Consider the following 25,533-nt stretch of genomic DNA (forward strand, 5'->3'; position numbering starts at 1 on the left):
TGGATGACCGGTTTAAACGGCCATCCAGAGTACTTCACCCCCTCAATGACTGGTGAACTGGTCATCTAGGGGGACTTCACCCTTTCAATGACCAGTCAACCGGTCATCAAAGAGGACACACCCTCTTGATGACCGTTCAAACGGTCATCAAAGAGGACACACCCTCTTGATGACTGTTCAAACGGTCATCAAAGAGGACACACCCTCTTGATGACCGGTCAAACGGTCATCAAAGAGGACACACCCTCTCAATGACCGGCCAACCGGTCATCGATGAGGACACACCCGTTGACCGGTCATTGAAGAGGACATACCCTCTTGATGACCAGTCAAACAGTCATTGAAGAGGACATACCCTCTCGATGACTGGTCAACCGGTCATCAAAGAGGACACACCCTCTCAATGACAGGCCGACTGGTCATCGAAGAGGACACAACCTTCCGGTGACTCCCAATGACCGGTCCCGGTCAACGAGGTGTTTTGTCCTCTTCAATGACCAATCAACTGGTCATTGAAGTGGGTACAACCTCTGGATGACCGGTTTGACTGGTCATCCAGAGGACTTATCTCTATGACCATTCGACCGGTCATCAAGAGGGTGTGTCCTCTTCGATGACCGTTTAACCGGTCATCAAGAGGGCATGTCCTCTTTGATGACCGGTTGACCGTTCATTGAGAGGTTGTGTCCCCTTTGATGACCGGTTGGCCGGTCATCGAGAGGATGTGTCCTCTTTGATGACCGTTTGACTGGTCATCAAGAGGATGTGTCCTCTTTGATGGCCGATCAACCGGTCATTGAAGTGGGTACGGCCTCTCAATGACTGTTTGACCGGTCATCGAGAGGATGTGTCCTCTTCAATGACCGGTTGACTGGTCATTGAGAGGATGTGTCCTCTTTGATGACCGGTTGGTCTTCGAGAGGTTAAAGTTGCAGGTTATGTCCACGGTCATCGAGGTGGTGTGTAGGACTCCTCTGGATGACCAGTTGAACGGGTCATCCAGGGTTGTGTACATGTTTGGGTTGTGTAAATGTTCCTAGGTATACTGATGGCCAAATATCACCCAAAATAGAGGTCAGGTGTCAGCCTTAGAGTCAACTCAGCTGACCTAAAGTCTGCCTTTTTTCTACTTTTTACATATGAATTACTTCATATCTTTTTCATCTTATGAGATAACCTTGTTTTGACTTCATATTCTGTTTCCTCATGCAATTTTAACCCTAGTTACAAATTACCAATTCTTTGTAACTACACTCCTTCCCTGAGTTATTGAGTTGTGGCGCGCATGCGCAGTTGTGACGTGTCAGCGCTACCAGGCGCGCCAAACCACATGTACATATGTAAATTACATAAGCAAACTGTGAAAATTTTCGTAGTCTGGATCCCCCTTGCCTGAGGCGGATACACAGACTTCAGCACACCAGAACCACACCCCAGATAACCCCAGGATCACCACCAAAGAGTTTACAACACTCCCAGTATACCTACCGTCACAGGCGCCTAGGATATTGACAGTAAGTAACCTCTTTCACTGAACTTTGTTTATCTCAGAGGTACAACTCTGTGTCTTGCTTGATCTGTTCTTTTCTGCTGGCCTCACCAGGAAAAAAAAAATAGTCACTTGATGACAAGTGACATCATGCCAGCTCCAGCAGGCTACCCACCATCTACCCACCATCTACCCACCATCTACCCATCATCTACCCACCATCTACCCACCATCTAACCACTTTCAGAATTTCCACAGGAGATCCTCAGTTTTCACTGGGCAATACTGATCCCCATTTCTGGTCAGCTGATACTCAGCTTTAGCTCCAAGCTTATGCTCAGCTTTGTTGCCCAGCTCATGCTCAGCTTTGTTGCCCAGATCAGAATCAGTCCTGGCCCAGCTGCGTTTCAGCTTTATTCCACTCATGGCTCATCTTAGACTCATACTAGGACTATCATTGGCCCAGCCAATGCTCAGCTTTGGACCAGTATTGGCTCAGCTGATTTCAGCTTTGGATAAATCTTGGCCCATCCAATGCTCAGATTCTGAGTCTGACCACTCCTGTAACAGCTTATGCTCATCTGTGGACCAGCCTTGGCTCAGCTGATGCTGAGCTGTGGACCAACCTTGGCTAAGACAATGCTCAGCTGTGGACCAGCCTTGTCTCAGCTGATGCTCAGCTGTGGACCAGCCTTGGCTCAGCTGATGCTCAGCTGTGGACCAGCCTTGGCTCAGCTGATGCTCAGCTGTGGACCAGCCTTGGCTCAGCTGATGCTCAGCTGTGGACCAGCCTTGGCTCAGCTGATTCTCAGCTGTGGACCAGCCTTGGCTCAGCTGATGCTCAGCTGTGGACCAGCCTTGGCTCAGATGATGCTCAGCTGTGGAACAGCCTTGGCTCAGGTGATATTAATCTTTTTAATAGTCTCAAAACATCTGATACTCAGCTTTAGAACAGCCTTGGCTCAGCCAATGCTCAGATTTGTACCAGCATTGGCTCAGCTGATGCTCAGCTTTTGAAAAACTTTGGGCCAGCTGGTGTTAATCTTTGGAACAGTATTGTCCCAGCTGATCCTAAGCTCTGCACAAGCCTTTTCCAAGATGATGCTCAGCTTTGGACCATTGTTGGCTAAGCTGATGCTCAGATTTGGAATATTCTTGGTCCAGCTGACACTTGGATTTGTATCAGGCTTGGAATATCCAATGCTCAGCTGTGGCCCAGGCTCAGCCAATGCTCAGCATTTGCCCAGGCTCAGTCAATGCCTACTGCTCAGCTTATGATGAGCATCAGCTGTTCCTGGGAAAAAATTAGGATCAGCTGACTGTGCCACATTGAGTGCTCTGGTGCAGGCCTGCAAGCTCTACAAGTGCTGGTGGAGCAGACTTGGAGCAGCGCTGGAGTATCTCTGGAGCAGAAACCAAAGCTGCATCATGTCACTTGCCATCAAGTGACTATTTTTTTTTTCCTGGTGGGCCTTTGCCTTCTTTTGATCACAGGGCTGTCCCTCCATAACTGCTGGCCTTTGCCTTCTCTTGATCACAGGGCTGTCCCACTATAACTGCTGGCCTTTGCCTCTTATTGACCAAAGGGCTGTCCCTTCTTAACTGTTGGCCTTTGCCTCATTCTTGGTCACAGGGCTGTCCCTTCATATCTGTCAGGATCCTTCCACATTTCTTTGGTGAGAGGAGGCTGTAGCACTCTCTAGCACAGCTTGGCAGCGCTCTTCTGAAGAGGTAGCATTGCCAGTGGACGTGCATTCCCACCAGAATAACCTTGAATATCTCCTTATCCTGATCATTTTCTGTTTCTGTTTCTCTTTCTCTCTCTCTTTCATAATTGTATTTTCTTTATCCAAAGAAATCCAATTATTTTCCCCTCTTTCTTGTGTCCTGCTGTCACTATAAAGACTCAGGCTCACATCAGGACCTCTATTTCCCAAATGGCTGGGGATATAAATGGCCTGCAATACAGAGTAATGAATTTTACAATATCATTGGCCATCCCAAACACATATAAGTTTGGTGTTATACCCCGAGCACCCCCGGTGATAAGTCGCGCGATTTATAACGGAATTTGGGGCGTCCAAACGGGGCCTAACAAAAACAAAGCCAGTGGAGGACTTCCAGTCATTTTTGAATAAATCTGGAATTTCAGATTTTGCAGGGAAATCTGAAATTTGGGACTCTGGATTGCTTTGGGGACCTAGATTTCCCTGCAAAATCTGAAATATGGAGGCTCAGATCTGACTTCCCAGATTGACAGGAAGTCCTCCAGTAAACAAAACAATATCACAAGCCCGCACCCTGCCACCCAACATCAGCAAGCTGACACACCGTGGCCCACCGCCCATCCCTGTCTAGCAGGGTCAAAAAGCGGTGAGAGGAAGACCCCCAGTGTAAGAGGCCACGATGGTCCTCTTCACTGGTCTGGGGCTGGGGGCTGATCTTTCTGGGTCTGGGGCACAGGGCTGGGCAGGAGCAGGGCAGGGGCAAGGCAGCTATGCCTTGGAGGGATTCTAGAACCACTGTATCTCTGAATTTGCAAAGGGGAGCTAGCTCAGGGGAAGTGGTTAGTCCTTCCCTGCTGTGTACAACTGAAGAGGAAAATGAGGAAACAAGGATGATATGAAAGGAAGTGGTCAAGGCTTACCTAGCTCAGGGGAAGTGGTTAGTCCTTCCCTGCTGAGCTAGGAGGGTGCGGGCGGTCGAGGTCTAAGAGTCCTGCCGGAACTGGGTCTGTGACATTCCCGTGATTGTCCTTGTGAGCTCGCGGGAGGCGGGCTCACACCCAGCCCGTAAGCACAGGGGGGTCCATGAGTAGCACCCTGCTGAACTGCGCAAATGCAAGAGTAGACAGGGGTGAGACAACCCCCCAACTGGAAGCCAGCCTGGGGAGTTGCCTGCGGAAATTTGAGTACCAGCAGTCATCTATTTATATCCTCTCCCCCACTTTGCTCACTGACGCTCTTCCACCCTCAAAACTTGTCCCATGGTATGTAACGCCCGCCCCGCTCAACGCAGCTCCTCAAACTAACACCTGTTGTCTCCGCCTTGTTGACTTCCCGGGCCCACAAACGTTTCACCTCTTGGCTCGCGGCTGGCACAGCTGTTGCCACCACTAGGCCCTAAGCAGTCCCCCAATTTGTTGCAGACCCCTACCGTACGCTTCATTATCCCCTAGGCAGTTTTGCACCCACCAAATTCTAAACCTTTTCTTTCACTTGCCCCACGGCGACTGCAGCCATTGCCACCACAATTGTCAAGGCAACAATCACCATGCCACCCCTTGCAAGCCAACGGTCACCTCTCCAGTCTCCCCCTTCAAAATGGTCTCAACCAGGCAAGAGACCAGTTACCAGTCTCATGGACACAAGCCACCAGCCCCCGCCGCAGTGGGGAGATATAATTTTTTCTTCATTTTCTCCATTTTTTGTATAATTAAATTTTCAACTCCCACTCTTGATAGCGGAATTTGTATTCCAACTCCCAAAAAAATCCCGGGCCAGTTTTGGGTCCCAGCGAACCGCAGCAGACGTCAATTGGCAGTCCTCAGGACATCGGCAACTTTTGGGAGTTAGAAAATTAATTTGTGGGAGTCAATTTTTCAACCCCCCAAAAAAATTGAACAAGATTAACAAAAATTATAGGTTCCATAATTTCAGACAAGCAGAATTACAATGCCATCTTGAGAGAGACGGTATATGTGTGGGAGCGTCTCTAGGTATTTTGAGCATCAAGAAAGAAGGGAGTTCCAAAAGTGGATTTGGAGAAACGATTTGTGCTTCAAAAAGAATTAGAAAAGGTCTATGTTTGACAAGTTTAGGCAAGCAGAATTGTAAGTGTTTTGCTCCATGTTTTTGAGGATCTGCAGGTATTTTAAGCCTCAAGCACCTGGAGCCTGGCGACAAGATGGACAGTCCTGTTTGCGATCGATCACCCACGGTCGGATACAATGGGGGTGGAAGTAATGTTTGCACTTGTTAAGCCTGGCCACTTTAGTGAAGAGCCAGTGATTCTTGGTGATTTCTTCGGCCGGCACGAAGTCTAGTATACAAATTGGACATCTATCCAGGTCTGCTATTAGAACATCCGATAATTCACTGGACGGATTCGAAGTTGAGCTGCCGTCGTGATTCTCGGTGGTTTTATCAGGATCCGGCAGATTGTGAGACGGATTCGAAGCTGAGCTGACGTCGTAATTCTCGGTAGTTGTGTCATGATTGATGGGCGATGGATTTGAAGCTGAGCTGCCGTCGTGATTCTCAGTGGTTGTGTAATGATTGATGGGCGACGGATTCGAAGCTGAGCTGCCGTCGTGATTCTGGGTGGCTGTGCCATGATCAAGCTGATCCTCCTCGATCCTGTAATCTCCAGTTAGCTGATGCTGCCGGTCCTTGGATTTGCTGCTGGATCTTTCAAGTTCATCTCCGGCATGATGAGTAGTGTCAAGTGGATTACTAGAAGTGACAGGTGGATTACTAGAAGTGTCAAGTGCATTGCTTTCCGTATGTTGGCTAGTTTTTTCGGTGGCTAGTAAGTGCAGAGCTTGATCCAATGGGACTGTAGCCTGACCAGATTTGAGTTGTAATTGGTAGTGTTCTTTATAAGGCATGTACCCCATAATGGTGGAAATTCTTTCGAACCTGGTTTTCCTGGGGCGATATTGGGAGAACGCTTCGTACAGGGAGCTAGAAGTGGTGAAGCGAAACGTTCCTCCGTAGTACACATCATAACCATCCTCATGATGTACGACTGTGATTGCATCCTCATCAGCAGCAAGCTCTTCGTTCGTTACTTCTGGCGCAGGTGATGAATGTCCTGTTTCGGCGCCACTTGCTTCGAAGGGAGCTGATGGATGTCCAAGTTCTTCGATAGTGGCCTCGGACGCATCAGATCGATGTCCGACTTCTTGGTCTGTTGCCCCGGGCGATGTTGATTGGCGTCTCAATTGTCCGTTGGTTGCTTCGTGCTCAGGGGATGGATGGTTACTGGCCATCGCGGGATTAGTGCAGGTAATTATTCGCTGGCGAATCCATGCCAATGCTCTTGCAACTGTAGGACGACGCCTGCTTTCCTCAGGCTCGCTGGCGCGAATCTCCCGCCGAAGATCTGACTCTAAAGATCCTCCCAACCATCGACTCCCCTCTTGCAAACCGGGGCGATTTGCTATACCCGGGTCTGGTGACCGCCAAATAACAGCCATAGATGCCAGGATCACGGAAGACTACATACGCACAAGAAGTTCAAGTGAAAAGGTTGATGCCTAGGGATCAGTTCGTTTGTCTGCTCGGTTCACATTGATAGGTTTCCGCAAATCCACTTGAACTCAACTAGACTCAAGATGAAAAGCTTCATGGCTGGCGGACTCGCTCGTGACCTGGCTGGATAGCTCTGTATGGAGAAGACTTGATTTGTCTGGTTGGCTGTCTGGGAGTCATCCTTCATATTGGCTAAATGGATGAATGCCTTCGCCGCATGAGTCGAACCAAGGCATGAAACTGACCCCAAAGGCAGGGGTCAGGCTTGTCGAAAATGCTGTACGCCTTCTGAACTCGTCAAGTACCTGGCCGGCTACATAGGGAGTTCTGGAAATCGGGCCCGATGTTATCTCCGGCTCGAGTGCGCAGTCGTAAACCCCCCATGCTGCGAGGGGGGGGTCCATCCATATTCTGACAAGTTGTAGTCGCCCATGTTGAGAATGGCCGATCGCCGAAACCAAGGACCACAGGAAAGAAAGTCATGGTAAGCACTCTATGTATGTATACGAGTCCACGCCAGAAAGAAAGCATATCGCTGGGAGATGGTGGTTATATACTGACTGAACATTTGCAGGCCACCCAGATCCTAGATTTCCAGCACTCGACGGGCCCAGCGCCAGCATACGCGATCGAGTCGGATTCAGAGGACGACCAATGGGCGGATGAGCCGGCCCAGGACGCGGATGGGATGACCAAGTCGAGCGAGCTGCAGGGCCGAGAGGGACGGCTCGAATGGCAGCCCGCGGATCCGACCGGCCTCGAGTTCCCTGGCCAGTCCGGTCTGCTGGTGCTCGTCGGGGACGCCGGCCTGTTGGTGGGCAGCGGCCTGCCTGATCATCTCCGATCACCCTCCCAGCCCTTCTTCCATCTAAACCAATTCCTCCTGCTCTCCCAATCCGCACGATTCGTCCTCACTCCCCGCCACGTCCCTCTCGAACTCCAATCAGCTTTGGCCCAAAAGCTGCTCGCCGATACCCATCCTCCTAGCCTCACCATCATTTCGACCTACCAGGCCCCCACTTACATCCCCTCCTCGGAAAATTATCCCATTCGGTACCTGGCTTCAACTGTCTCCGATCATTCTTCTCCATTGCCCCAGGCTCTTGAAAACCTTGGCTGTCAACATTTTCAAGTCCCCAATCTCATCAAAGGCTTCGAGGCCGCCCTAATCATTCAAGTATGTGTTTCCTAGAATTCAATACACACAAAAAAGACAGAGGGAAAAGTTTCCACTCGGCTAACAAATCAACTCAATTTTCTCGATCAAGGCCAACATCCTACAGATCGACAGCAAGGTCATACTATTGCCTGCGATATCGATCCCGCACGACGAAAAGTCATCGACGTCGATCCCTACGGGCCAGTATGATTTCTCGAGTGCGGCGACGGGCATAGGAGGGAGTGACAGTCCGGGGCTGCCAGCCAGCCTGCTGGCGCTAGATGACCCCGGTCTCCGTCGAACACTGGGTGCAGTCATCGACGAAGCCTATCTTCAATACCTTCGGCCTCCTCATGTCCAGGCCCAACACGAAACTCATGCCCACTGGCGCTTTCCCTCCGCCTTGGAGCCCGCCCTCAGGGACTCATTCAGGAGGAATCTCAACCTCGATCAGCAGCTTAAACCTAAACCTAATGCGTCAGCTACCCATAGCCACGAACTTGGATTGATGTATATGTAGTCCCGATATCCTTTCCTGTGCTTTCAGTTAGTTGTCTTCATCCCACCCCTTTGGCTTAGAACATCTCAGCCGAGTTCCAGTTGGGCGTGTTGATTTTGATGGATGCCAGGCCAGGTACCATTAATGATCCATTGTGAGAACGAGCAGAAGTCTAGACAATGCAGCAGTAGTCTCTGACTTCTGCACTGCTTGATCATGCTGCGAAATGTTTTGGATTCTGGGAAGTTAGACCGAGGGGTCCGGTATCCCGCGTGTCTTAGGTGGGTTGGCCTTGTCCAATTTATTTTGGTGCCCAACCATCCATTCCTTCATCACTGCTTTCCTCAGACACGAACGAAACTGGCATAGACTGTCCCCCGAAAAAAAAATGCAAGAAAGACAAGGAGACCTACATGTATATCTTGAGATGGTAGCTAGTCAAGGAAGGGTCTTGCTCGCATACTCGGGTCATCGTGTATCCTAGCCTGGCTCATCGAGCAAGGACAAAGTCGTAGCATTCAGTAAGCCTTGTAAAAATATATCTACGCGCCAGCTCTAAAGCCACTTCTATCTTTTTGTGATATGCAATGGCCGACGTTGGTCAGGAAGAAGACCTTTAGGCAGCGGAAGCCAAGGCGCTAAAAGTGGGCGCCAAAAATTGTCTTGAAGATTCGGAAGACTCCTCATCTGGTCAAGAGCTGCTCGCAATACAATTCGGCCACTACCACTCATCTCGCTTGACTTGTTTCTATTGTGGGTTTACTCAGGATCTCAAGAGAGAGTTTGTTACCAAGCTCATCGCCCCAGCTGTCCAAGCAAATTGCATCTAGAAAGGTGTCTATCTTCTTGGAACCTCTCTCGCAAGGCCTGTCATTGCCCGAGGAATGATTGAAGCCGCTACCACCGAACAATGCGCGTAAGTGTCTGCCGAGTTCAGTCATTTCTGCTGACCACAGACTGACCATAATTGCATTATCCCAATCTTCTTGACCATATCAGATTTGTTTCACACGGATGCAGCGGGAATGGGACTGACCAAGTTCCATTGGAGCTTGCTTTCTATACTCTGGTTCCTTCGATCAAGGTCATCGCACCCTGGAGGCTCCCAGAGTTGTGCAACTGATTCGCAGGTCGATCCGAGCTCCTGGAATACGCCTCCGAGAAGGGCGTCCTGGTGTCCAAACAGCCGCCAAGCCCTGGTCAACGGACGAGAACCTGCATCACATCTTGTACAAGGCTGGGATCCTGGAGGAGCCAGACGTGACTCCGTCAAAGGACATGTGGACGCTCCCGAAGGATCTCTAGGACGCCAGTGCGGATGGCCCCCAATGTTAACGTTCACACGAGGAGTGACCAGCGAATTGTTGGTGTACGAACCCTCAACCAACCAACGAGAAGTCGTTGGTAAAGCTACCGAGGTCCGACATCCTAGATATCTTTCTCCAATTGAACTCTCTCGCCCGAGCCCACGTGATGAGCCGTATGGAGATTGTCGAGAATCAATTAAGAGTTGTGGGTGCTACGAGACCCCTGCCGGCACGATTCTTCGTCGGGCGCTCATGGACCTCGAGAGACTCACTCTGGACGGCAAGGTCCGAGCGTTACGGGACTTGTTTGTGACCGCTGAGCTCAGCAAAATCCTCTATAACGGTTATTGGTTCGGTCCCGAATGAGAGTTCGTCCAAAGCGCCCTTAAGGCCAGTCCGAAAAACGCGAACGGCCGCGTCCGACTGTCGCTCTACGAGGGCAATTTCATCGTCGACGGACGCGCCTCTAACAGAGGTCTGTATGATACCAAGGAAAGTAGCATGGATGAAATGGGCGGCTTCGAGCCCACGGATACCAGCGGTCTCATCAAAATGTTGGGCCCACTCCTGTCCGACTTTTCTTCGCCAATAGTGGCCTGACTCGCACCTGTTGATTTTGATGAAGGTCCAGTGACTCGATCCGTTTGCGAACATGGGGTGCTCAACGTGAGGCCCGAGGAAAGGGAGTTATTACCGGTTCGTTTTCCTTCTGTTCTTCTCGTGAGTTTGAATACGATGTGGTCTCAAAACTGATTGATCTCCACTGCTTTCTAGACCAAGTTTACATGAAGCATCGAGCTGTCTATCTCTAAGCTTCATGATCTGTATGTCGAATGTGGCTAAAAAGCCGACTAGAAGGCCACAATATCCAACCACTCACAACCCGCGGCACCTTTTTCTTGTGTTCTTGCATCCTTTTCCTCTATAACCTTCTCCCTTTTTTCGGTATCATCCCTCGTTCCCCTTTTTTTCTTTTTTCTTGGTCCGTTTTGCATTCTGTTACATGTTCATAAAGATACCAAAGATAACCTTAGAACTAACTTGATGAAAACATATCTGACCCAAGGCACGTTAGTCAACTGCTTCCTGTTAGAATCACATCGCTCGTAAAAAAGCAGGACAGGAAAAAATAAGTCTTGGCAGGGTTGTGCTGGAAGTTAAACTTGAATTGCATAATTCCTACCAAGTCAATTATTCCTAGATAACTCAGGCGGATGTACTTAAACCATGGCCTTCAAGTATGTCCGTGCCTTGAATATATACATCAAGCCGACGAGGCCAATTTATTTGATTGTTGTATTTTGGTAGGACGCGCATGGCATGGATTGTTGTCACCCGGCAAAAAAGGGAAAAAGAAAAGAAAAAGAAAAACCACGTCGACGGTCGGATCATCGGATGAGGATTAATGAACAAAGTGTTGTTGAGAGTTGTTATCTAAAAAGCTTTGCCGTGGTAAATTACCCTGACAAGCCATTGGGCAGTGAGAATCGAATGGTGTGGTTGTTTGTTTGGGCTGATCTGGCCGGTTGCAAGGCCTGACTTGCCAGGCTCAAGTGTAAAAAACTAATGGTTTGCCGTGGAAATGACCCCAGGTTGTCACGTAGGCAGACAGTTCCTCTTAGAAAAATGGGTTGGCGCTTCCGGACCGCTAAGATCCCTCCCTCGTTGCCATCATATAACCATTCAAGATTCCCAATCCCATCAATCAGGCATTGGGATCCATCATCACAATCAATACCCACCAACCACCTAAATAGTCTATTTATCTATACAAAAATACTTTAATTCCTAACCATGTTTCTCTCTTCTACATCCAAAACCCAGCCGAATTGGCCTATTGATCCCCCTGCTGCTGCACCTGAGCGAAAAGGATTGGGATCCTGCATAGATGGAAGTGATGGCTATCCAACTTTGGAAAATTTCACTTCCCACATGGATAAATATATTTCTGGGAAAAAACGCGCAGATAGAACTGTCATCGTAAGCCGAAATCATTGCACTACTCATCATGGTTCCAGGCCCTAATGACAATTTCACAACTCCTCCGACTTTCTGTTGTGAGAAGCTGATCAGTAACATAAACTTGTTTCTCTCTTCACCTAACTCGCCCTCGAATCCCCTTGCAAAATTGATGGATGACAGACCAGCAGTGATTTGCATCAAATTCATCGGCTTTTGTTGGACCCCGCGGCTCTACGTGCTGACCCGAACCCGAGCAATCGTGCATGGGTGAAGAAGACCTTCTTTCTGGAGGCGACTCCTACAGGAACCGTTGTCTGTAACAGAGAAAAAGGTCAGCCAACGGGTCGACCAATTGCAGTGAAAGAGTTGATGTATTTTATCATCAAAGCGGCGCATGCATCCGAGGGCCATGGAGGACGTGACAAGACCGCCAAGGCCGTGAAAAATACTCACTCGTACGTTCGCAAGGGATTGATCTGCATCTTTCTCGAGACCTGTCCCACCTGTCAGACTCGGATTGAGGCGGCCAGGAAGGATAGAAATTTGGCGCATGATAAGGCTCTCAGGATGTCGGCCAGTCGGGATTCAATCCTCAGCTTTGGGACCGGGTTCTTGACTCCTATACCTTCTCCGACCAATTTTGGGATCAGAGGAAACGCTGATCGTGCAAGCAGCTTGTTCAAGTCAAACCTCCAGTCTGTCGACTTCTCCCAGCCGCCTCACTTGGCGATTAACAGACTGATAATGCCCCCAGAGTTGGCTCTTGTTCCGGCGGCACCGAAGCCCTATATCCGCCGCAGTCGAATTGCATCCTATCCCTCAGAATCATCCACGAATTCTCGAAAAGCCCAAAGGATGTTCCCAGCTGGTTCGAATCTTGGAGACCGTTTCATTCCCATCAAACACGTACATTCACCTTACTCCATCATGCCAAACACTGCCATCGCCTCCGACTTCAGCTCACAGTATCAGTCGGGTCAGCCGCAAGAAAACGCGGGGTTGAATCTCAATCTAGTAGCGCCAATCATAGAAGGCTTGACCTCCACTCACCATCACTCGGCAAGCTTCCCAGGCGAGCCATACGCTTGGTCTCATCAGCCACCGACACCTTTCTTTCATGCCGACTCCGCCGCTTGGCAAATCGAATTCGCTGACATCTGCACTGGAAATGAACCCAGTTTGAATATTTCCTTTCCCGGTCCACTCCTCCATCCCCAGCCAAAATTCTCCTCATCAGAGCCGCTTAAAATGCCGTTTATAGATCACTTTGGGTCTTCTGATACCTCAAACCTTCAATTCAGCTCATGGTCATCCGTCTCTCCAATGACCAATGTCTTCCCTGGTTAAATCCATCTCCCCTCTTCCCCCCTCTCCATTCAACGCCAACCCTGCTTTATTTATTCATTTATTGACTTCCTTTTTATTAAAGTTCTGATTGCTTTTTCTATATCAAGATTCATTATTACTTGCAATTGATGGCCTTCCAATAAGACTCCCTACATTCTATTTTTGAGGAGATCTTTATGTATTCATGCATTCATCTTTTTTTAGTTTTAATGGACAATTCAAATTTTTACAGTTTTCAGAATCCATGTGCTTATACCATATCTTTTGTCTGCTATTTTTGACTTTCTTATAGAGAAAGGATTCATTGTGCATGAAAATGATGTGTAGAAGACCAGAAGGTTCAGGCTCAGAAGAACACCCTCAATCCAAAATATACCCAATATATTGTTGTTTTAGAGCATCCACATTGGGGACTAAGTAAGCCTGATCTAACTTAGTCATCCAAGACCAGGCTAGTGCTAGTCAGACCCCCGCAACCACATTGGTCAGAGCTACTAGTCAGCTAAGTTGAAATACATGGCTTGTCCTCAGTGGTATCACACAGATCAATAGTTGACAGCATCAACTTGGGAGAATGACACTGGCAATCCCTCCTCTGCAGTAATGAAACCCCCTTGTTTCTTTTCATCTGATGAAAACATTCACATAATCAAAGTCAACTGGAAGGAAAAAGAAATGTGAGCAGGAAAAAAAAATTATTGGGTGTGAGGAATAAAAATGAATATTGATTTTGTTCAAGCAAGAAAAATAACTGGGATTGTCAGTAGGGTCTGGAAGAAGAAGGAAACTTGAATGAGAGTGGGCAAGTAAGATGAGGAACATGAATCAATTGAGTGCAAGAAGTTGAGTGCAATTAATCCAGTGCAAGCAATTGAGTGCAAGTAATCCAGTGTGAGGAATTGAGTGCAACCAATGGGCTACAAGCAATTAAGTATGAGTGATCAAGTATGAGCAGTTGAGTGAGAGTAAAGAATATCAATCCATGGAGTTTTGAGTGCAAGTGAGCAAGAAAAAGAAGACTGCTTTGTTGTTATTTTGCTTTCACCACATCCTTAATTGGATGGAGAATTCAATTTGGCAATCGGTGTGGCTTGTGGAGTACTCATTTCCTAGGAGTGTGCCAAAGCAATTTCCTTTCCTAGGAGTCTACTAAAGCAAACTTGGTTCCTAGGACTGTGCAAAAGCACATTCCATTCCTAGGAGTGTGCAAAAGCGCATTCCATGCCTAGGAGTGTGAAAATTCTGTTCCTATGAGTGTGCCAAAGCACAATTTGCTCCTAAGAGTGTGCCAAATCATACTCTGTTCCTAAGAGTGTGCCAAATCTCACTCAATTCATGGGAGTGTGCCAAAGCACACTCTGTCCCTGGGGGTGTTCAAAATAAATTATTTAAATTTCAATGGATTTCTTTGTCACCAAACACCCAGTCCTGCCAGCCCAGCCACCTCCTGCCAAAAAGAAACCAACTCAGCTAAATATTTCCAATATAATTGACCATCCGAAAAGCAAAATATCTGTGGTCAGCTACATAACAATGAAGATTGATGATTGTCTGGCTCAGATAAAAAAAGTAGATGTGGCTTGGCTCAGAAATGGGGAGCAGATGGCCCATTACCTTCCCACAAAACCAGAACCACAAGCACCAACCATAGAGATGGAACTTCACACCCAAGTACCCAGACAGAATTTCACTAAAATCAGACACCCGGGCCCGCAGAGTAGGTACCTGGGTGCAAGTGGCAGGTACCTGGGTACAAGTGGCGGGTAACTGGGTGCAAGTGGCAGGTACCTGGGTTCAAGTGGCAGGTAACTGGGTGCAAGTTGAAATTACCTGTATTCAAGAGGAAAAACAGAGCAAACCCGGTCATTGAGAGGAGAAACACTCCCTAAATGAACAGAGAGAACTGTTCAACAAGAGGAGTGATGAACAGTTTTCTCCAGTCATTGAGAGGAGCACTTAATCCCCTTTGATGGTTGGAACAGACCCGGTCATCAAGAGGAGGAACACTCTTGATGACCAGGCTCTGGTCATTGAGGGGAGTGTTTACTCCCCCCAGGTAATTGAGAGAAGAGTAAACACTCCTCTTGATGATTGATGACCACATCCATCCTGGTCATTGAGAGGATTAATCAATCCCCTCGATGAATGGGTGTGCTCTGGTCACCAAGAGGTTTGTTTCTCCTCACAATGACTGGGTTTGTTCCAGTCATTGAGAGGTTTTTTTTGATCCTCTCAATGACTGGGATGGTTCTAGGGGTGTGTTTCTCAATTACTGAGATTTTTCTGGCCATCAAGAGGATTTCTTAATCCCCTTGATTGTCCCAGTCAGACAGGCGGGTTAAAAAATGAACACCTCCACCTGCCAACAGGTACCTGCGGCCATCTCTAACCAGCCATATAGTTTCATTTTCCCTTTTTGTTTCTTGACTTTTCCACCTTCTCTTGACCTCTTCATTCCTTCATTCTGACCATATGTGTTGTGTTTTCATCTACATAGGGTTGATACCCAGCTTCTCTGGACTTTGTTTTCCATATAAAAATTCTAGTCATACTCATAGGAAGCTGTGCTTGCTGTTTGAATCATCCACTTGGATGACTTCTTATTATCAGGGTGACCCATCTCACCCATACTGTACTGGCTGTTTAATAATTTGGACTAAACAGTATTGCACCCAGGCCCATAATTAAGAGTATCCTTCTTGGCAACAAAATCCGTATACCAGACAGTCAGATTAAGCCAGAACTCTTCACTGCTCTAAATTGGTGAGCTTGTCCTTGGTCTACACCCTCAAAATCTCTCAGAGGTCATTTTCTTCCCCGTCACACCCAGCCCCATCTCTTTTTCTGACCAACCAAGGCTCTACACAGTAATGGCTTTCTGGAAAAAAATTGCAAGCATATAGTTTATTCAGTGGAGCTACTCCAATCACTTCCCAAAACTTCCTATGGATTGGCCACTCTATTCCTTCCAACCTCAACGGAACTCACTGTAACAGGAAAAAAAATTCACAGACTATTACCAGAAGAAAGAAAATAAAGTGAATGCAAACATCTGTGATTTTAAGAAGCAAGAAGACAAATAAAGTGGATTTCAATGATACTAGAGATGGCAATTTTCACCCAGGTACCTATGGTGGTTGTGGGCACCTGTGCAAAATTCCAAGAAATTCAGACACCGGCTCTGGTGTGCTATTCCGCACTCACGGTGGTGGGATTCAGTCATCAAGCTTCTGAAAGTTTTCAAAGTTCTTCTCCACATCTGCCTCCGCCTCAATATTCAAAGTGTGCATGTTGGACTTCAATAAGTTTCATTTTTTCAAAATAACAATGGCGGACTCTTGGATAGTCAAGTTTACAGTTTCTTTCTCAGCTCCACTTCCACCGCCCCTCAGTTTCAACGGTTTCTTTCTCCATTAGGTTATTATGTTTTGTTTTCTCATGTATTTAGTGCGCGCGGGGTGTATGATGACAAGTCCCGCAAGATGTCACACCTCAAGATTCTGAGTTCCACACAAACTCAGATGATGGAGCAGCATGAGATCTGCTCTGAACCAAATAGCGGCCATCATTTTGTTGTCATTGTGATTTTCAGATCCTGAAACTGTGAAAAAAACTCAAGAAACTGCTGCCAGTTGACATTCAATTTGTAATATTGCATGTCAACTTGCAGTATTTTCTGGAGTTTTTTTTACAGTGTGATATTCTGATTCTGGTCCTTCTGGTTATTGACCTTTTTTACACTTATTTATTGATTCCTCAAATCTGCTTGTCCTGTTCCAAGATCTGCATGAGCCCAGTGTAATCCCCCTCCTTTGGGGCTTCACAAAGCTGTAACATAGTCATCACTAGATTACATAATCCACCCAGTAATTAGTCTCAGCCCCTTTCTTTCCTAGCTCAGCAGAGATCACTGTAGACTGACACATCTCTCTGAGCTAGGTCAGCCACTTACCCCTTTTATTTTATCCTCTCTTTCTCTCTTATTGTTGGTTGTACAGAAGAGAGATATCCCTATAGGCTGAAAAATCTCTCTGAGCTAGCTCCCGCTCATGTTGAAATACATTTCCTGTTCTTAGAAACAGTGCCCTTGCAGCCCTCTTGAGCCACTTCAACAGTGAAAGAATTTCCACTCCTTAAACCCAGGTGCCTGCCTGAAATTTCACTGAAATTGGAAACCTGTTGTCAGGTTTTAGCAACGCTGCAAAAAATACAATACATGGTGTGTATATGGTAATTTTTTCATTGAAGATGCATACCTAAATTTCCATTTTTTATAGCTGTTTCATAAAATGTTATTCAAATGAGATAATTTCAGGAATGATGATATGAGAATAAATCACCCCTAAGGACAAGAAAGAAATTGAAAAGGCCTTATGAGTTAATGATATTGAACCCATTCCCTGGGCTAACTTTGATCAAAAGATATTATTGACTTCACTAGGATGAAATTCATGAAAGTATTGATTGATAAATTTTGGCAGCAATGATATTTCTTCTGGAATAAAATGCAGGTTTTTACGGAGATGATCCATAGAATATAATTTCAAATGAGTGTTTAATTTGCAAAATGATTCAGAATTTGAATCTGGCCCAAAGTTCTTTTCTTGCAAATCTCTGATAATATGCAACCAATTGGTTTTAAGACTATTCATATGCAGAGTAATATCTTTATTTAGGCACAAATTCTTTGCAACTTTTAGGAGGGATTGAAATTTTTCTAATGAGCTGAGTGTGACTCTGAGTTGGACAAATTCCGAATGAATCAGTTGTGCCTTTTCTTTAAAACTTTTCAGTACCATTTCCTGAACCTGTGGCTGTGTTGGAGGTGACCCTTTCTTATAAGAATCCTTCTCAAACATGCTACATAATATTTCCACCCACTTCCTATGGCATTTGCTAAAATGAACACAAGTTCTACCATCTGATAGCCTCCTGATGATTTTTAATCTGGGATCTAACATTCTATTCCCACAACACAGCTTTCTATCACGGTTGGAATTAATTGGAGCATGTTGATATATTCCAGGTAGGGTTGCTTCTGAGATAAGGTCTGTGATCCAAGTAAATTTCTTCAGGATGTCAAAATTGCCTTGCATACTTGATTTGTTTTTCCAGAATGCTCTCCACACCTTGAGTATGCTTATCCAATTGTGTTCTGTGAGTTTTTTGATCACCAATTTATAGATAAACGGAAGTAGAATCAGGTGTGATTCATGCATCTCCCGTACTTTAGAGGGACCCTGCAACAGAAATTTGGATACCATAGAATGAGTGACCAAAGATGCTATTTGGTTTATCTGATCTGGATTCCAATCTATTATTTGACAGGAGTAGTATATTCTGATTGTTTCATATAATTCATTAGTATGATCCTCTGGGAATTTGGTTCCTTGCATGCCAGTTGATGATGCATCTCCTCCTTTATGTGCCAAAGGATCCAATGGGCCATGGGATTCAAAATGATCAGCTTCTTTGATGAGCTGAGGAGTAAGACTTCTGGTTGGTTCAATCTTGCTTGGATGCATAGTGCTAGGGCCAAAATCATTAAACCATAGATGTGGTGTTTGATTTTGTCTGTGGCTGGAATGTGCCATGATTGACTTACCCCATGGCTGCTGATGATCAATATCTTTGCCAAAATTAATGCTTTTTGAGGTTTTCAAGAATGGGGAGATCTTAAGAGGTTTCAAAGATATCAGATTGCTTCTTTTAGGATTCTCTGAAGTTTGTTGGATGATTTGATCAGGGGTAACTGATGGTGCGCACAGGCGCTTTGGGGGATGGGAAACCTCATTTTCAATATTTGCAACCCTTTTATTGATGGAAATGTTTTCTGGAGCAAGTGGAAATAGATTAAGTGGAATTTCGCCAGCTTGATCACCCTCCATTATTGTTTTCTTGGGTGGTGAAATCTATGAATGATAGATGAGTCTGAATCATCATGTTTATTTTCAGCCAATATAGTTCCAAAAATCTCACCTTGCCTTTCACAGTTTGCATCCTACCGCTTATCCCAAGAGAGAGCTCCAGATCAACATATTCTTGGGCCCCATTTGTGGATTCATTCTTTTTCAAAAATAAGCAGCAAATTCTGTTGACTTCAAGACAGCATACTGATGCTACAAGTGAAAAACAAAGATGGTGTTGCATGTTGAATATATGTATTTTGAGTAAATCTATTCATGCATGGGCAATGAATAAAAAGTTGTAGATTGCTGATGAGAAGGACAATAAGTATACAGAAAGTGAAAGATGCAGATAAGGAATATAATCCAGTGCTTAAATAAAAGAGAGTGTGAGTGAAACAAACTAGCTTCTTAATTCTCCTGGAAGGATATTTATATCTGCCAAAGTGGGGCATGCTAGGCCTGTCAGCTGGCTACTATGTCAGAGCCACCATGACATAACATCAGAAGCAAAAATTAAGTATTATTACATAAGGAGGAATTATTACTGCTGTTATTTATAATTACATATATATAAAACCTAGAATATTAATCCATATTCTGAATTTAAGCCTAATTTAACCTAGGGTACCTCGCTTCAAGGTAACCTTAATTTTTACTCCTTTCTTGTGCAAATTTGCATTGAAAATTTAACAGGTAAACTCAAAAGGAGTGATCTGTATGCTCATATGCATATGTACATATTCTTATACCCCAGTTTCAGTAACAGAACTGAGGTGTTATGTTTAGCTTACACAATACAGGTGCACTTTGCCAAAACCCGCATGCTGCGCGCCAAATAACACAGCGTATGTGTGACAGGTTTCTCTCAGAGCCCGCGTGCTGCACGCTACAGAAACCTGACACACACCATTTTGGGTTAGATGAGTGCAAAACCCCCACACAGGCTTTTAAATGTCTCAAAAGGGTCACAAGTACGCCTCCTTGCAAGAATATGACATAATCAACCCAAAAAGGTGACACATTACATGTTGTACAAATGCACTACACATGTAATGATGTGATGGAACATTCCTCACACAACAGAAAGACTAGTACATATACAGCATGTCAGATTGGAAAAGACTGTGGCCCATTCTAGAACAAACGGCCACATGTCTCAGCCCCCCCTCTGTATAAATGCAGCAGTGGGAAATGATGTAAAAAAGCCACACGTCTCAGCCCCCTCTGTACAGATGTATCAATGTTGTAACAACTCGCCACACGTCACAGCCCCTTCTGTATCACACATGTAACGAGATTGAACTATGGTATCAAAATACCGCTTTATTCTCCCTTGGCACATCTCCAAAGAGTTTCAAGCCTCTATGGCGCCATCAGACAGGCCAAAAATCCATTTGAAAGTGCCAACAAGCTTGCCAGAAGCCCTGCCCTCCTCCTGAACGCCCCAGAGAGCTTCCAAGGGAATTTAAAGGGTCCTCTTTCCACCCCCAAAGCCCTTTCCTCACACTTTTACATACCTATTAGTGTTTACCCGCCTTCAACACGTGCTCAATGGCCTGTTTCTAGTCTGGTAAGCCCCTTGTTAATTATTTTTAGCCCCATTTTTCCAAAAGAAACTGCCCAGTGTCCACCCAGCCTTCAGAATAAACCTCTTCAAGCGCTTTCAACTGCCCAGTTTCTACCCTGAAGAACCTCAAGACTTCAAGGGATTTTTACTAGTAAGTTTAAACCCCTTATCTTGAGATTCTCCAAATTTATTCCTGGGATTTAAAACACCCCTTTTGACAAGCCCCAGTGTGTAAAAGGTACCTAAACCCTCTACTTTTTCAAGATACCTTTGAGGGATTAAATGTTAAGATAGTCAAGTTATGTTTTCTCTCCATCTTATGTTTTCTTTTATGCTACATACATTTCACACACATGTCACCTGTATTGTAGTCTACCTGGAGCAGCGTGGGTGGAAGGCTTTCTCCTCATCCTTCCACAACCATCTCACTTGACTCTGCACCGTACCTGCTGCCTCCAGGTAGAGTCATAGTTTCTGTTTTCTTTCTCTTCTTCTTTTTCTCCTTGTTTCTCTCTCACCTTCTCATTGTGCAATGATAAACTTATCCTTCCACAACCATCTCACTCAAATCCGCACCGTGCCCGCTGCCTCCAGTCCCTGTCTTGCTTATCATTAAACACCCCTGATTTTTATCAGGCCCCTCTTTATTTAATTATATTAATTATACAGATTTAATTTGGGCACAGAGGGAAACTTGTTGCACACGGGAATTTTGGTTGGCTTGACGTCACTTGATGCCAGGCCCCCCTCCGTGCGCGCCACCGGCTCCCCTCAATAAAATCTCTGCACATGAGAGGTGCCCACAGGTGGCCAGGTTGAGAAACACCGGCCATCCGGAGGACAAAACCTCTTGATGACCAGTCTTTGGATTCATCAAGAGGACCCATCCCTCCTGAGTACCTGCAAAGGCATGTCATTGAGAGAACACATCCATCTCAATGACCGGCACAGACTGGTCATCGAGTGGTCACATCCCTCTTGATGACTGGAACAGACAGGGAATTAAGAGTGATGTGCCCTCTTGATGACCGCTCTATTCTTGTCATCAACAGGGCATGAAGAGGAATCAATCCTCTTGATGACTGGTATAGACCGGTCATTGAAAGGGCACCACCCTCTCAATGAATGGAACAGACCGGCCACCAAGAGGGCATCAAGAGGCATGTACCCTCTCTGTTGAGCAACAGGCATCAGCCAATCTATGTATGCTCACGACTCAATCACTACCAGAAGTGTCACAGGTAATATCACAAGAAGTGATTATTACCCGGGCATACGAGCTCGACATTGATGACCCCCGATTACCCGAACTACAGTCAAGAGAACATGCGGAGCATGTTTGAATTGCTTTTAGCCAACGGCGAAAGCAGTACAATCAACGGAAAGCAAATAACCGCGATAAAAGTACAAGTAAGGAGCTATCGGAGCTCATAGACAAAAATGCAAAAGCTATCAAAGGTAAGGTAAAAGCAGCATTAAGAATGAATGTACGTAAGAGAAAAGCCCAATGGGCTGAGCATTCAATATATAAGAAGCACCGAGTGACGCTTGGAAAGTATAGAGTGCAACAAGTGAGCCGCACTGGAAAAGCCAGCATCCTCAAATGCTTCAATAGGAGAGGAGGTCCTCACGGTCTCGTACACACCCACCAGTGGTGGGCTTTGGTATAAATAGGTCCCGGTATCCAGACATGTTGTGTTTTCCCCATCTCATTATCATCATCTTTCATTATCATTATTATCATCATCATCACATTATTGTATATACAATCACAATCTCATAGTCTGGTAGCCTTAGCTCAACAGACTCTAGCAATAGAATTAGAAACATTCATCGCATAAAACTTAACACTCTCAATGGCCGTCTATTCCGGTCATTGTGAAGAGTCAATCCTCTCAATGACCAATCTATTCTGGTCATTGAGAGGATGGATTCCTTTTGATGCCCTCACCGGTCATTGAGAGGGTGAGAGCATCACCACCTTGATGACCGGTCTGCACCAGCCATTGAGAGGATTGATTCCTTTCAGTGGCCGGTCAGTTCTGTTCATCAAGGGGATGGTGTCCTCTGGATGACTATTCTTTAGCGGTCATCAAGATACATCCTCTTAATGACCGCTACAGACCAGTCATTGAGAGGGTGGTCTCCTCTTTATGACTGGTCTATCCCATTCATCAAGAGTATTGATTCCTATTGATGCCCTCTGGATGACTGGTCTGTGCCAGTCATCAAGAGGGATGTGTCCTCTTGATGACTGGTCTATGTTGGTCATTGAGAGGGATGTGAAAGCTCAATGACCAGTCTGTTCCGGTCATTGAGAGGGATGTGTTCTCTCAATGACCAGCCTGTGCCGGTCATCAAGAGGGATGTGTCCTCTCAATGACCAGAAAGACCGGTCATCAAGAGGTGTTGTCCTCTGGATGGCCAGTGTTTCTCAACCCGTCCGCCTGTGGGCACCTCCCGTGTGCAGAGAGTTTATTCAGGGGAGCCGGTGGTACGCACAGAGCCCTGACGTCAAGTGACGTTGAGACAACCATAATTCCTGTGCGCAACAAGTTTCCCTCTGTGCACAAAGTAAATCTGTAATTATATCAATATAATTACACCATTTTCTTGTATATTTTATGTCATAATTACCAATAGATCCATTGGTATTATTCCTTATAATTTTGTCTTAGAGTTTTATACTCTTTTATCTTATTTTGCACCACATGCAGCTAGAAGGATTTGTCCTTGGAATCATGTAGGCCAACAAGGCCTCTAAGTATTCCTGGGTTTGCAAGCAAGGATTTATCATGAAGCTTGTGTCACTTATTCAGAGGCAGTGGGGCTTGCCTGAGACAGCAATTTGTATGATTTGGCCAAGTGCTTGAAAACATGGATATGACATGAAATGAGATATCAAGATGAAACATATTTATGGGGTGTTTGACTTCACTTAAACTAGAATACAAGGCGGCTACGCTGCCGCACCCCCAGAGTCCCTCCAGCACCCTTCAAAACTGAGTACTGCCTCAGACAACCATACTTACGCAGCGTTTTCTGTGGCAAAACAATCCCTGCAGCAATCCTTCCGCCGGGCCGCCACGGCCCCTGCGTGACCAGAACGCTGCCTGTCAGCTGGCTACTATGGCAGATCCACTGTGACATAAAAATAATACAAATAAAAAAATAAAATGTGGTGTTACATATGAAAGAGACATTATTACTCTTACATATGTAAAACTATGCAAAAACATTAAATAAATATATAAATAATTAATTACTTAGATTTGTGTAATTAATAGATAAAATAATATAGAAGATTCTGATTCTACTGGTAAAATAACCTAGGGTACCTCATTTACACGTACCCTTAATTATTATCCCTTCCTTGTGTAAACTAACTTCAAAGTTTAAGCAAGTGCATCACACCCCGCGTGAATGCACTTGTATGCATATATATCTAAGTACACATGTATACACCCAGTTTCAGTGACGTAACTGAGGTGTTGTGTATACATAGTTTAAAAGTTGGCTTTATTTGTTGCGTGGCGCACCCAAGCCCGCGTGCTCTGTTGCCTAGAGCTCAAGCCCGCACGCAAGGTGTACATATATGCATAATCATAAACTAGCCCGCAACCAAAGCGCTCAGGAAGTGAGAATGGGCCAGAATACGCCCCAATAGCAATATTACATGTGTTATATGTCTTGTACACATGTAATCAATCACCAAACAAGATGTAATTACCACGCCATTCAATATAAAAATATTCTAGACTGAAAATGACTCTTGCAGCGTGCACAGGAGAGACTAGAAAGCGCCCCAGCCTTCCCAAGCCTCACTACACATAAATTACAACTGTAGTAAATATGTAGAAGGGGTCAAATGAACTGGAGCATTCAATGAGTGCCTCCAGAACATGTATAAAGCACTGCTTGCACGTTTACAAGTGCACAGAAGCTAGCTCTAGTACCTTCTGTGGCTGTGAGCCTGAGTCTCTATAGTGACTACAGGACACAAGAAAGAAGGGGGGAAATAGTTAAATTTCTTTGGATAAAGAAAATACAACTATGAGAGAGATAGAGAAAGAGAAAAGAGAAACAGGACAGGATCAGGATAAGAAGATATACTAGGTTATTCTAGTGGGAATGCACGTCCACTGGCAATGCTACTCTTCAGAAGAGTGCTGCTAAGCTGTGCTAGAAAGTGCCACAGCCTCCTCTCACTAAAGAAATGTGGAGGGTCTCTGGATTAGATAAGTTTAATTCCAGACACAATTTTTTAGCTTCCTTCTGGATAGTCAAGGTTCTTAAAGGGAAACCTGAGGGACAGCCCTGTAACCTAGATTTGAGGCAAAGGCCAGCAGATAAGAAGGGACAGCCCTGTGATCAAGAATGAGGCAAAGGCCAGCAGATATGGAGGGACAGCCCTGTGATCAAAAGAAGGCAAAGGCCAGCAGAAAAGAGCAGATCAAGCAAGACACAGAGTTGTACCTCTGAGATAAACAAGGTTCAGTGAAAGAGGTTACTTACTGTCAATATCCTAGGCGCCTGTGACGGTAGGTATACTGGGAGTGTTGTAAACTCTTTGGTGGTGATCCTGGGGTTATCTGGGGTGTGGTTCTGGTGTGCTGAAGTCTGTAGATCCGCCTCAGGCAAGGGGGATCCTGAATACGAAAATTTTCACAGTTTGCTTATGTAATCTACATATGTACATGTGGTTTGGCGCGCCTGGTAGCGCTGACACGTCACAACTGCGCATGCACGCCACAACTCAATAACTCAAGGAAGGAGTATAGTTACAAGGAATTGATAATTTGTAACTAGGGTTAAAATTGCATGAGGAAACAAAATATGAAGTCAAAACAAGGTTATCTCTTAAGATGAAAAAGATATAAGGTAATTCATGTGTAACAAAGGTAGAACAGGCAGCTTTTAGGTCAGCTGTGATGACTCACAGTGGCACATTTCCACGGAAATAAGCGTCACAGAACCCCCAAACCAGCCCCTATGACGTGTAAGGCATGTTTAAAAACACGCAGAACCTCTGTAAATGG

The 25,533-nt window shown here is 45.6% G+C and overlaps 4 protein-coding genes across 4 annotated transcripts; 3 read left to right on the top strand and 1 right to left on the bottom strand.

Annotated features, from left to right (window-relative positions):
- Nucleotides 1-5,369: 5,369 nt before the first annotated feature.
- On the bottom strand, nucleotides 5,370-6,931 carry PtA15_16A324 (uncharacterized protein; the record flags this gene model as incomplete). Its single annotated transcript, XM_053164003.1, has 2 exons — nucleotides 5,370-6,710; nucleotides 6,818-6,931. The coding sequence occupies 2 exons, from the start codon at nucleotides 6,929-6,931 to the stop codon at nucleotides 5,370-5,372; spliced, it is 1,455 nt and encodes a 484-aa protein (XP_053027971.1).
- Nucleotides 6,932-7,225: 294 nt separating this feature from the next.
- Nucleotides 7,226-8,423, top strand: PtA15_16A325 (uncharacterized protein; the record flags this gene model as incomplete). Its single annotated transcript, XM_053164004.1, has 3 exons — nucleotides 7,226-7,228; nucleotides 7,319-7,921; nucleotides 8,013-8,423. 3 exons carry the CDS (start codon nucleotides 7,226-7,228, stop codon nucleotides 8,421-8,423), a joined length of 1,017 nt encoding a protein of 338 aa, XP_053027972.1.
- Nucleotides 8,424-9,427: 1,004 nt separating this feature from the next.
- PtA15_16A326 (uncharacterized protein) lies at nucleotides 9,428-10,075 on the top strand (the record flags this gene model as incomplete). Its single annotated transcript, XM_053164005.1, has 1 exon — nucleotides 9,428-10,075. One exon carries the CDS (start codon nucleotides 9,428-9,430, stop codon nucleotides 10,073-10,075), a length of 648 nt encoding a protein of 215 aa, XP_053027973.1.
- Nucleotides 10,076-11,503: 1,428 nt separating this feature from the next.
- Nucleotides 11,504-13,018, top strand: PtA15_16A327 (uncharacterized protein; the record flags this gene model as incomplete). Its single annotated transcript, XM_053164006.1, has 2 exons — nucleotides 11,504-11,689; nucleotides 11,852-13,018. The coding sequence occupies 2 exons, from the start codon at nucleotides 11,504-11,506 to the stop codon at nucleotides 13,016-13,018; spliced, it is 1,353 nt and encodes a 450-aa protein (XP_053027974.1).
- Nucleotides 13,019-25,533: the final 12,515 nt, after the last annotated feature.

Source organism: Puccinia triticina, chromosome 16A (genome assembly GCF_026914185.1).
Source record: "Puccinia triticina chromosome 16A, complete sequence".
NCBI lineage: Eukaryota > Fungi > Basidiomycota > Pucciniomycetes > Pucciniales > Pucciniaceae > Puccinia > Puccinia triticina.